Raw genomic sequence first — 12,519 nt, 5'->3', positions numbered from 1 at the left:
TGATCTAAAATTATACTCGGATCCTTCGTGGGTAAAGCATAACGTCGCTGGGTAGCGTAAGGTGTATTGAATATTTAAGTTCCTTAGACATTTCTTCACCTCATCAAACGCCTTCCTCCTTCGGGCCAAAGCCGGGGAGAAGTCCTGAAATAACATAATCTTGGATCCTTCATGAATCATAGCTTTAGGATCCTTTCCAAGCTTTCTGGAGGCGTCCAGGAGTATCTGCCTCTCCCTATAACTCTGCAGCCGGAACAGGACCGGGCGTGGGCGCTGGTTTGGGCCAGATCCGCGTGCTGCGACCCGGTAGGCCCACTCCACCCTTACCCAGTCAGTTTCAGCCCCCAGGTTTAAAAACTGGGGCAGCCATCGCTCCAGAAATACTACTAACTGTCCCTTCTCTTCTTGTTCAGGGAGGCCCAGAAGACGGATATTCTTTCTCCGATTTCTATTATCCAGGTCATCCATGTAGATTTCAAAGGCCCGGACTCTCTGCTCCAGAGCTCGCATCTGTTCTGCAGCTGTTTGTGCTGCAGCCTCGGAGGTCGTGGCCTTTAGCTCCGCCCCCTCCACTCGGCCCTGTAATTCCTCCAGAGCCTGGCTGTGTTTCTGCAGCTTTTCTTCGAATGCATTCCATCTCTGTCTGGATTCTGCGATGAAATTGACGAGTGTCGTTTCCAGCCTGGCAATCATCTCTTCAAGGCCTGTTTTTACATCAGCTGCAGCAGGAGGAGGAGAGGGTGGGGGAGGGGTCTTTGTTTTCTGAGAGCTGCGGGGTCCCTTTGGTTTACTCATTATCCACCCAACACCAAACTGCCCAAATATAATAGTAAGCAGCTAATTAAGGTTAGAAATTTTTTTTGGGTGGTTTGGTAAGTGTGGTGGGGGTGAGTAACTCACTTTACCCAGGTTTTGGGAAGAGCACTGTAAACTCAGACTTGCTGAGTCGCCGCCATCTTGGATCTCCCCTGTGTCCTCTGGTTATCAACTCTCCATGAAGGGAATTTTCTTCACCGCATTTACTCTATCCAAACCTCTCACAGATTTGAACACATCTGTTGAACACCGCCAGTCAATCTCCTCTTAAACATCTTAAGAAGGACAAGTCTAGATTCTCTAAGTCTTGCCATATAATGGAAGATGCCCTACTTCAGTGTCATTCAGTCAGTTTTTTTTCCCCCAAGGCCTTTCCTAACAACATGTTAAAGTCCTTCAATGCACCATCCATCTTCTATTCAAATTTTCTCAGTGAACCTAAACAGGGTGGTCTCAAACACAAAAGGTTGGCCATTCAGGAAAAGTCGTCTCTACATTCCGACTTTCACATTGAAAACCAAATAATTGGTTCAACAATCCTAGCCTTGTGTCTTTGTTATCTTCAGACTCAACTACTTGGATGGGAGGATGCTTGAATCACATGTACCGTCATCTCTAAATCTGAGTTCATCCAAATCTCTGCTGCCCAGATCATTCACCTATGACCCTATGCTCAATAACCCCCTAGTGGCTCAGAGTCTGGCCAGGCATCAATTTTACAATTCTCATCCTTCCATTGCATTGTGACTTGCTATTTCAGAAACCTCCTCCAATCTCACAAACGAAATAGTTTAATTTTCCTACTTCTGACTACTTCTAAACCCTTAATATCTTATGGTTCTACCTGGGATGTGCTAGCTAAGCTACGATGAGCCACAGAGTAAAATGTATTTATATTGTTTAGATTTTAGAAGAAATAGGAATTTAGAAAAAAAGGTAGATGCTAAGTTGGAAATCCAAGATGCATGAGCATAGTCTCAGGATAAGGAAATGGTCATTTAGAAAGGTGGTGAGGAAATATTACTCCACTGTGAATGTTTGGAATTCTACAATGCTATGGGGTTGTGCATAGTTGATTACATTTAAGGATCAATGTTTGACAGACATTTGGTCTCTTAAATTAAAATCTAATAATGCAGTCAAACCTGGAAAACCATGATCATATAGAATGTGGAGCATTCTTGAAGGGTTGAATTGCTCCTGTGATCTTAGCTGCCTGGCCCTAAGCCCCTAGGACTCAAGCTATTTCCAATCTACATTAATAATTTGGATACAGGGATAGAAGACTCTCCAGCCAAATTGCTGATGACACAAAAATAGGTGGGACTGTAAATTTAACGAAAAACTAAGAACCTTACAAATGGATATAGATAGGTTAGGAGAGTGGACCAAAATGTGGCAGATAGAGTTTAACGTGGATAAGTGCGATTGGGTTGAAGAAATGGGAAGGTCACCTATTATCTTAATGGGAAGAGACTTTAGGGTGTTTTGGTGCAAAGGACATAGGTGGACTCATTCACAGAAAACGAGCATACAGGTACAGCAGATTATAAAGAAAGCTAATGGAATATTGGTTTTATCGATAAAGGAATAGAATATAAAGGGAAGGAAGTCCTGTTGAAACTATACAAGGTATTGGTGAGACCACACCTGTAGGATTGTGCACAGTTTTGGTCCCCTGGTGGAAGGATATAGTGGCATTGGAAGCAGTTCAGTAGAGGTTCACAAAATTGAGCACAAAGATGAGAGATTTGTCATAAGAAGAGAGATGCAACAGTTTAAACCTGTACTCTCTGGAATTTAGAAGAATGAAGGGAGGTCAAATTGATATTTTCAAGATGATAAATCATGGGGATAAAATAGCTGCGGAGTCAATGCTTCCTCTTGTGGGGTAGTCTACAGAGAGAGGTCATAGTCTTAGGATAAGGGATTGCAAATTTAAAACAAAGTTGACAAGAAACTACTTCTCCCAAAGGGTTGTGAATCTGTGGAATTTGCTGTGCCAAAGTGCAGTGGATGCTGAGACAGTGAGTAAATTTAAGGAGTTAGACATATCTTTAATTGGTAATGGGTTGAAAGAATGTGCAGACAAGATAATGGGGGTGAGGAGCATATTGGCCACAATCGAATGGCAGAGCAAATGCAAATGGCCTAATTCTACCCTTATATCTTATGCTACCTGATGAAGGAGCAAAGCTTCCAAAGCTACTACCTCCAAATAAACATGTTGGACTTTAACCCGGTGTTGTGTGATTTTTAACTCATGAATTCCTTTCCTAAACATCTTCCTTCCTTTCAGATCCTCCCATGTCCTCCCCCCCAAAGACACAAACAAAAACTACCTCTGTGGCACTCACCTGTCTGAATATCTCCACATAATCCTTTGGGAATGCTTTGCTATGTCAGAGGCGCTACATCAATGCAAAGAAAGAGATGAAACTTTGGAGTTTGATGGTGCTTGTGGTAGGGTATGGGTGTATAGTAAAACCATCACCAAGGCAAAACTCTGAAATTCAAATTGTCAAAAATGAGTGTACATGCCCCAGCTGTTGTTGGGTTTGGTGAACACAGGACAGAGCAGCCTGAACTACAACTGGCCCATAGCAACCCTGCTGCCGGAAACTGGATTGATCACAGCGGGCGACGTTTTACGACGACTGGGGGGTGGGGGCGGTGACGTGGCCTTCGCTTTTCGGCTGTGAATCTGGGGGCGGGGAGACGTGGCTGTTCGGCCGGGCTTCGAGCTGCTGCCCCACGGCAACGGGCACAGGCCCCGGCAGCTGATCAACGGCGGCGGTTTGGGGCTGTTCCTGGTCCAAGGTCAGTGACGGTCACGGCTGGGGGGAGGGGGGTCACTGGGGGATGTGAGGACGTGGGGGTCGGGGTCACCAGGGGATGTGGGGATTGGTATCGTGCGGGGGGGTCACTGGGGGACATGGAGGAGGTGAGAGGGGGTCACTGGGGGACGTGGGGATTGGTATCGTGCGGGGGGGGTCACTAGGGGACGTGGAGGAGGTGAGAGGGGGTCACTGGGGGACGTGGGGATTGGTATCGTGCGGGGGGGGGGTCACTAGGGGACGTGGAGGAGGTGAGAGGGGGTCACTGGGGGATGTGGTGGAGGTGAGAGGGGGTCACTGGGGGATGTGGTGGTTGAGTCACTGGGGGATGTGGGGGTTGGTATCGTGCTGGGGGCTCACTAGGGGATGTGGAGGGGGTCACTGGGGGATGTGGGGACCTGGGGGTGGGGACCACTGGAGGATGTGGGGACGTGAGAGTGGGGGTGGGAGTCACTGGGGGATGTGGGGATTGGTGTTGTAGGGGTGGGGGGGTTCTCTGGAGATGTCAGGCTTGGTATCGTGGGGGTGGGGGGGTTCTCTGGAGATGTCAGGCTTGGTATCGTGGGGGTGGGGGGGGGGAGTCTGTGGGGATGGTGAGAGGGGGTCACTGGGGGACATGGGGTTGGGCGGGGGGGGGGGGGGTCACTGAGAGATGTGGAAACAGTGGCCATGGAGGGGGGATAATGGCTACTGGGGATGATGTTCACTTGGCTGGGGAGTGTAATGCAAGATAGAGGAGATTTGTGAGGGGTGAGGCACATGGAGATATGATCATTGAGAGGAGGAGTTAGAGTCGGTGGAGTGTGAATAAATTAATGGGGAAAGGAAAAGGGGTGGTCAATGAGGGAGGGGTAAGGATCAGCAAGGGTGCACTCATTAAGGAGGTCGTGAGAGCCAATGAGCAAAGGCCAGTGAGAGACAATTAGGGAGTGATGCAGGTTGTTGGGAAGTGAGTCAATAGACCCATGATTTGTAGAGAAGGGATGAGGATCAGTTGTGGATGGTCAGAGGAAATTGAGGGTCAGGAAGAGATGAGTGTCGTTGGGGAGGGATGGCCAATGTGGGACAGTGTCAGTGGGTGACAACTCAGGATTGTGGCTGATCAGTGGGAGAGGGGGAGAGCATCATAGAAACTTCCTATCTTTTCATCTTTCCACCATTGTCTTAAAATATTTTAAAATTCTGCAACTATTGCCTTTTGAGGAAGGGAATTCAAAAGACACTCAATGCTTGGAGAGAACATCTTTCTAAATGATTGTAGAGAGATTATAGAGCTTTGATATGCAGAGGAATCTTGAACCTTTATTACATGAATTACAGAGGAGAAAGTGAGGTCTGCAGATGCTAGAGTATCAGAGCTGAAAATGTGTTGCTGGAAAAGCACAGCAGGTCAGGCAGCATCCATGGAACAGGAATTTTGACGTTTTGGGCATAAGCCCTTCGTCAGGAGGTCATGAATTACAGAGGTCATATTTGCATCAAGGGCAAGGACTATCTCCAATAAGGGACAATCTAACCACTATCCTGTGACGTTCAATGATGTCCACTGACCATCCTTTACAAGCAACATCCAGGAGTTTACCATTGAAATTTAGCTGGGCTCGTCACATAAATACAGTGGCTACAACGGCAGGTCAGAGGCTAGGAATTTTGCAGTGAGTAACTTAGTTCCTGATTCTCCAAAGCTTGTCCACCATCTACAAGGTACAAGTCAGGAGTTTGATGGAATCCTCCCCACTTGTTTGGATGAGTGTAGCTCCAACAACACTCGGGAAACTTGACACTATCCAGGAAAAACTAAACTACCACATTGTACCACATCTACAAGCGCCCACTGTCTCCGCCACTGATCTTCAGTAGAAGCTGTTTGTACTATCTACAAGATGCATTGCAGAAATTCACCAAGGTTTCTTAGACAACATCTTCCAAACCCACAACCAATTCTGACAGGAAGGACAAAGGCTGCAAATACATGGGAGCATCACCCCCAGGAAGTTCCTCTCCAAGCTGACTTGGAAATACATCCAGATTCCTTTTGAGCTGGTGACTTAGAATCCTGGAATTCTCTCTTTAAAGGCATTGTGGATCAACCTTGAGCATGTGGACTTTAGCGTTTTAAGAAGACAGCTCACCACCATCTTTTCAAGGGCATTACAGATGGGCAATAAACACTGGCTAGTCAATGATGTCTCATGAGTGAATCTTTTAAAAAATGCTGATATGCAGCTACAAGGAGTAATTAGGAAAGCAATTAGACTATTATCGTTTATTGTGAGAGGAATTGCAAACAGAAGTAGGGAGGTTGTGCTTCAATTATACTGAGCAATGATGAGACCACATGGGAGATAAGTGCAGTATTTGTTTCCTTATTTAAGAAAGGATGTAAATCTGTTGGAAGCAATTCAGAAAAAGGTATACTAATCGAATAGGTGGTTGTCTAATAGAGGAAGGTCAGAAGGCTTGTATCCACTGGAATTTGAGAGGGGCGACGAGATGCTGAGGTCTTGACAAGGTTGATGCGGAGAGCATGTTTACTTTTCTAGGAGTAACCAGAATTAGACATCACAATTTCTTAACAAAAATGATTGCCAATTTAAGACTGAGATGAAGATAAATCTGTTCTCGTAGAGGGTCATGAGTCGGAACACTATTCTTCAAAAGGCAGTGGGAGGATAATCTTTGAATATTTTCAGGCAGAAGTAGATAGATTCTTGATAAGCAAAGAGGTGAAAGCTTTATAAACAAGTGGATGAAAGATCAGCCCAGATCATTGGTGGGTAGGCGTAAGGGTTGAGTGATTTACTCTTCCTAATTCATAGGTTTAGCTAGAGGTGGGAATACAGTAGAATGCCTTGATGGCAGTAGTTTAGACAGACCTGCAAATGCTCTCTACCTATTGGAGAGTGTGTAGTCAAATGCCATTGTATAGAGGGAGATTTCAGACAGCCGCTACAGGGGAGACAATTTTACTTGGCACGAGGCACAGTGTTTGAAGCTTATACTGGAATTTCTAAAATGGATGCTCATTTGTTCCATAACACCGATATCCTTTATCCTATCTATCATTGCTTTGAACTTTTTGGTACAGCATCGAAATAGCCTGTTCAACCCAACCAGTCTATTTAATTCTTCTTCCAGCATTCCCATATAAATCTACCATCCTAACCATTTGTGCCCTTCTCCCTCACATGCTTTTCTAGTTTCACTTTAAATACATCTCAATAATTTGCTTCTGCCACTCGTGGTAACACAAATTTCACATTCTCACCGCTACTTGGGTTTCTTCTGCATTCGTTATTGGATTTCTTGTGACCATCTGGAGTTCATGGCCTCTATTTATGCTCTTCTCCACAAGAGGACACATTGTCCCTTTATTCACGCTGTCAAAATCTTTCATAACTTTAAAGACCTGTATTAGTTCACCCTCTCAGACTGTTTTCACTAGAGGAGCAATTCTTTTTTGACAAGTATTTCATAAATGTGTGGCTATTCATTTTAAGAAATTACTGTATCATCCTTGTACTCTCTCTGCAACCACTCCAGTGTTTCTATATCTTTTTTAAAAATATGGTGATCAGAACTGCATACAGTGCTCTTGCGATGGTATAACGAACGTTTGATGTAGTTTTAGAAAAGCTTTGCTGCTTTTCAATTCTCTCTCTCTCTCGAGGAATGAAATCCAGTGCTTAATTGGCATTTTGTCCAGCGTTGCTAACCTGCAGTGCACATTTTCATGATCAGTGTTTGGATACTTGAATGTCAACAGCTTAGTGATGGATTACTCCAATCGCCTGCTTAGGGTACATGGACTTGGAGATAAGGAAAGTAAATGAAGAAATTGCTGATGATTCTTATGAGTACCTAATTATTTGTTGTTTCAAACCTGTTGTATTTTATTGTTGATTATCTGACCTGAGTTCTAACTTTTTCTCCCTCTCTCTCTGTTTTTCTGCTCTGTTATCAGTCAGCCTTTGAACTGTGCATAGCAAAAAGGGGGCATGTCTGAGCCACGCTGTCAACAGTGTACACTTATCAACTCAAGATGCTGAGGTGACATTCACAAACAAGGAGCTTAATATAGAAGCTTTATGTTGAAGTCCTTTCCACCTACACACTGTGCCTTTACCATATGGCTAGGTAAGCTTGCAACTCCTTCAAAAGACTTATAGCTAGCTAAATCTTTTTGTGCTGCTTTTTTCTTAATGATTTAACAAATTGAGTTTGATAATTTAAGATCAGAGGAATTATTTTGTCTTTTCTCTCCTCTGTCTGAAATGGCTTATATTATACCATGGCCTTGTCTGCAAATGTTAAAACTATTTATTCTGTTTCGAAGAGCAATGTTCTTTAATTGATGGTGCAGGATCAGCAATCTAGTGGAACTTCCATTATCTGACATTGTGAAATGTGGGGTTTTGAAAACTCTCGAAAGGTAATGAAAGTGGGTAGATGGTTTAATTCCCACAAGTACGAATGATGAAACAACTTGATGATGAATTCTACAGATATCAATATAATGCAACCCAGTCCAATGGTCAACAATAGCTAGCTATAATGGAAACTGTCTTAACAGCCTGTTATGGGTCCACCCCAACTGACTGCTGGCATCCGCATGCAGGATCCTAACATTCAATTATTTTTAAGCATTTCAGTTCTTAAGACTAAGTTTTGTTTGATTTCACATGGCCCTGTGGCTTTTTAAAATAAGGGTTTGAATTTCCCATGCTCACAGGAAATTTCTTAAGATAATGGGACGGCACCCTGCCAACTAAATTGCCTGCTTATTTTAGCACCATTGGGAAATCATGGTACAATTTAGGGTTTCCTGAATATTTTCAGCATACAACTACTGACCAAGGTATCTAGGCTTCCAATTTAAAAAGCAAGCCAAAGACTTGAATTTATATTATATTTTGTCATACCTTAGAAACAATTTCCAGTGCTCTATGCACGAGGACTTATTCATCTTTTGAAAACATTGATAAAGCCAATATTTATCACCCATTCCCAACCGCTTGGCCTAAGTACTTTGGTAGTGGGAATGCATGACACAGCAGACCAGGCAGCATCTGACGAGCAAAAGAGCAGTCAACCTGAGTTCGGTTCTGTGATCAGCTGAGGTCACCTTCTCAACTTTGTCCCTTCACCTGAGGCGTGGTGAGCCTCAGATTAAACTTGCCACTCGTCATCTCTTTCAAATTAGAGAGCTGCATATGTTCCTCTGGGACTATGGAAACTCTTGCACTGCATGGACTCCTGCCTTCTAGCCCACAGACATGGGGCATAAAATTCAGGCCCCAGTGTCCTGACCAATATTTATCTTTAGTTGATACCTAAAACAGATGATAAGGTCTTTTATTTCAGTACCGTTGGTGGGAGCTTACTGTGCACCAATGTGTTCCTAGGAGAAAGTGAGGACTGCAGAGGCTGGAGTTCTGAGTCGAGAGTGTGGTGCTGGAAAAGCACAACCCGCCAGGCAGTATCTGAGGAGCAGGGGAGTCAACATTACAGGCATCAGCCCTTCAACATCATTCCTGATGATTCTCCTGCTTCTCAGATGCTGCCTGACATGCTGTGCTTTTCCAGCACCACACACTCGACACCAGTGTGTTAATGCGCCGTACTTGACAACCAGGGTGCCTTTCAACCTTAATCGATTCCAAAGTTCTGAGGCTGTGAAACATGTCGTGATATGTGAAATTGCCTTTTTTTATCTTCAAAGTTTTAAAATGTTACCTTCTACTTTTCCTGCAGAGTTAATTTATCTTGTTTGTTTCCTGCATCGTGGCACTTCAGTCTATCCCTCAGAAATACCACAGCACGACAGAAAATCGTGTTTGCAGGTGTCTTCTTCACTTTCTGTCTACTGTTCTTTCTGATTTTTATGGAGTATCAGCATTGGAGGTCACCATTCAGGGACAAAGAGCTGGAAAAGTAAGTAGAATTTTTCCTAAGACTCGAAATTACAGTTGACAACAGCAGGTGAACATTTAACACTATTTGACCCTCCATTATCCATATTGATTTAGTGGAGGCTTTAGCCGATTTGCAAATGGTTCTGTTAAAACAGTTGACAATATAATGTTTATGTGTACTAACTCATTGCTTGTTCAGGTTGTAAGTTTGCTTGCTGTGCTGGTAGGTTTGTTCTCTGAAAAACCTCTTCTTCCAAGAGGTTGGTAAGTGGGGTCCAAATCGACGTGTTCATTGATGGAGTTCCAGTTTGAATGCCATGCCTCCAGGAATTCCCAAGTGTCTCTGTTTAGCTTGTCCCAGGATGGATGGATGTGTTGTCCCAGTCAAAGTGGTGGTGTTCTTAGTCTGTGTGTAAGGATACTAGTGATAGCTGGTCATGTCTTTTGTTGGCTAGTTGGTGCTCGTGTATCATGGTGACTAGTTTCTGCCTCCCTGTCTGGTGGGCTGTTACAGTCTTTGCGGATATTTTGTAAATTACATTTGATTTGTGGGTTGTTGGTACAGGGTCATTTAGGTTCCTCAGTAGCTGCTTCAGTATGTTGGTAGGTTTGTGGGCTACCATGACGTCAAGAGGTCAGAGTAGTCTGGCAGTCATCTGAGATGTCTTTGAAGTGTAGCAATGTGGCTAGAGTCTCTGGGCATGTTGTGTCGTCTCGTTTAGGTTTGTTGTTTAAGAATCAGCGGAGTGTGTTTATTGGGTACCTGTACTTCTTGAATATGCTGTATAAGTATTTTTCTTCTGGTGGTTGTTCCAAGGTGCAACAGTGCGTTGTAGCCTGTTTAAATAATGTCATAAGCCGAGTTTGTGGGTGTTGGGATGATTGCTCCTGCAGTTGAGTGTGTGTGTGTGTGAGACTTCGTTGTAGATGCTGGTCTGCAGTTCTCGATTGGCTGTTCATTCCACTGTGACATCTAGGAAGAGGAGTCTGTTGTTGTTCTTTGCTTGTTGTTAACTCCACTGGGACTTTGCACTTAAGATACCTGCCTCAGGATTTAGTATTTGTAGCGTTTGTGTTTGTTGCAGTGAGGTTGTCCTTTCCAGAAGCAGCAGTCTAGGTTTGCTAAATGCATTGCATCAGACTATGACACTATGATCTTTTGCGATAAATTCTGTGTCCAATGATCCTACTCCATGAGCCACCTGATGAAGGAGCAGTGCTCCAAAAGCCTGCACTTCCAAGTAAACCTGTTGGACTACAACCTGGTGTTCATGTGATTTTTAACTTTGTCCACCCCAGTGCATCATCAGCAGCTCTACATCATTTCTAGGAGCTATTAGAACATCAGAGCATTGGAACATAAGAGTAAAATATAGCCCTCCTTCGATCCTCTGTCATTCCATGTGATCATGGTTAGTTGATTTCCTCTTTTTACTCCATTCAAACCTCTCTTGATTGAAGTTTACAAAATCATGTCTTCTGTGCAGCCTTCTACTCTCCAAGGCGAAAAGTCCCAGCTTCTCCAGTTCCTTTTCATAACTGAAATTCCTTATCTCTGGAACCATTTTCGTAAATCTCATGCAATCTCTCCAATGCAATCTCATTCTTCTGGAAGTGTAGAATCTAAAACTAGCTAGAATATCCCAACTGAGGATGAATTAATGTTTTATACAAATACCGTATAACCTCCTTGCTCTTTTTGTCTTTTTTTTAATATAGCCTCAGATAATATATGTTTTATTAATTGCTGTGTCAACCTTTCCCGTCACCTTGAATTACTCACATAGGTTTACATCTAGGTGTCTCTATGGCTGCATCCAATTTAGAGCTGTATCTTTTAATTTATTCTGTCTCTTTACTTTTTTCCGACCAAAATAAATCACCAAATATTTCTACACATTGAACGTCATCGGCCATCTACCTGTCCATTCTCACCTTCTCATCCTCTCCCCTCACCTGAGGTATAATAGTCCTCAGGTTAAATCACCAACAGTTGTCGCTCTCTCAGGAAAGAGCAGTCCTATGGTCTATAAGACTATGGAAATTCACTCCCCCACCTTGTCCTTTTGAAGTTCTGCACTATCCTCCAATTAGTTTGCAATGTTTCCAAGTTTTGAATTTTCCACAGATTTTGAAATTGTGCCCTATATCTGAAGTTCCAAATAATTAATATATATCTGAGAAGGCAAGGGTCCCAGTGGTGATCCATGGGGAACTCCACCTCAAATCTTCCTCTAGATTGAAGATCATCAGTTAAGCATTATCTTATTCCCAATCACTCACTAATTTTGTTTCCATGTTGCTACTGTCCCTTTTACTCCACTATCTCCAACTTTGCCCACAAGTCTATTCTATGATGTGTATTAAATGTCTCCTAGAAGTTCCTGAATACCTCATCTACAACATTGCTTTGATCAACCCTCTTTTTTTTACTCAACAAAAAGCTCTACTACATTAGGTGAACATAACTTCCCTTAGTTAACCCACTTTTGATTCTATGACTATTAATTGTTTTTACAGAAGTTGTTCTAGAAGATTCCAGATCACTGACATTAAGCTGTCTGGTCTCAAGATGTTTGGCTTATCCTTACAGCTTTTCTTTTGGGCAAGGGCATAATGTTTGCAATTCTCCAGTCCTCAGGCACCATTCCTAATTGTAAGGAAGAATGTTAGATGTGTGTGCACTTCCCTTAATGGATTCATCTCATCAGTACAGCAGATCAGAGTTGAGAGTGTGGTGCTGGAAAAGCATAGCAGGTTAGGCAGCTTCTGAGGAGCAGGATAATCGACGTTTCGGGCATAACCCCTTCATCAGGAATGAGCATTGTGATTTGAGGCTGAGAGATGAATGGGAGGGGGTGGGGTGGGGTTTGGGGGAGGTAGCTAGGAAAGTGAGAGGTGGATGAAGGTGAGAGAGAAGGTGATGGGTCAGAGGGGGCAGTGATGGACTG

The 12,519-nt window shown here is 43.5% G+C and overlaps 1 protein-coding gene across 1 annotated transcript in view; it reads left to right on the top strand.

The window, feature by feature from the left end:
• The first annotated feature begins 3,526 nt into the window (after positions 1 to 3,526).
• LOC132826363 (ectonucleoside triphosphate diphosphohydrolase 4-like) overlaps positions 3,527 to 12,519 on the top strand; it is a 74,626-nt gene continuing 65,633 nt past the window's right edge. The window contains exons 1-3 of the mRNA XM_060842238.1: positions 3,527 to 3,636; positions 7,618 to 7,790; positions 9,408 to 9,587. Coding sequence (XP_060698221.1) covers positions 7,783 to 7,790; positions 9,408 to 9,587 — 188 coding nt within the window. The 5' untranslated portion in view covers positions 3,527 to 3,636; positions 7,618 to 7,782. The remainder of the gene's footprint in view (positions 3,637 to 7,617; positions 7,791 to 9,407; positions 9,588 to 12,519) is intronic.

The sequence above is a fragment of the Hemiscyllium ocellatum genome, chromosome 22 (genome assembly GCF_020745735.1).
Source record: "Hemiscyllium ocellatum isolate sHemOce1 chromosome 22, sHemOce1.pat.X.cur, whole genome shotgun sequence".
In the NCBI taxonomy this organism is placed as follows: Eukaryota; Metazoa; Chordata; class Chondrichthyes; order Orectolobiformes; family Hemiscylliidae; genus Hemiscyllium; species Hemiscyllium ocellatum.
Note: the sequence above shows the minus strand (reverse complement) of the source record. Positions and strands in the feature narration are given on the sequence as shown.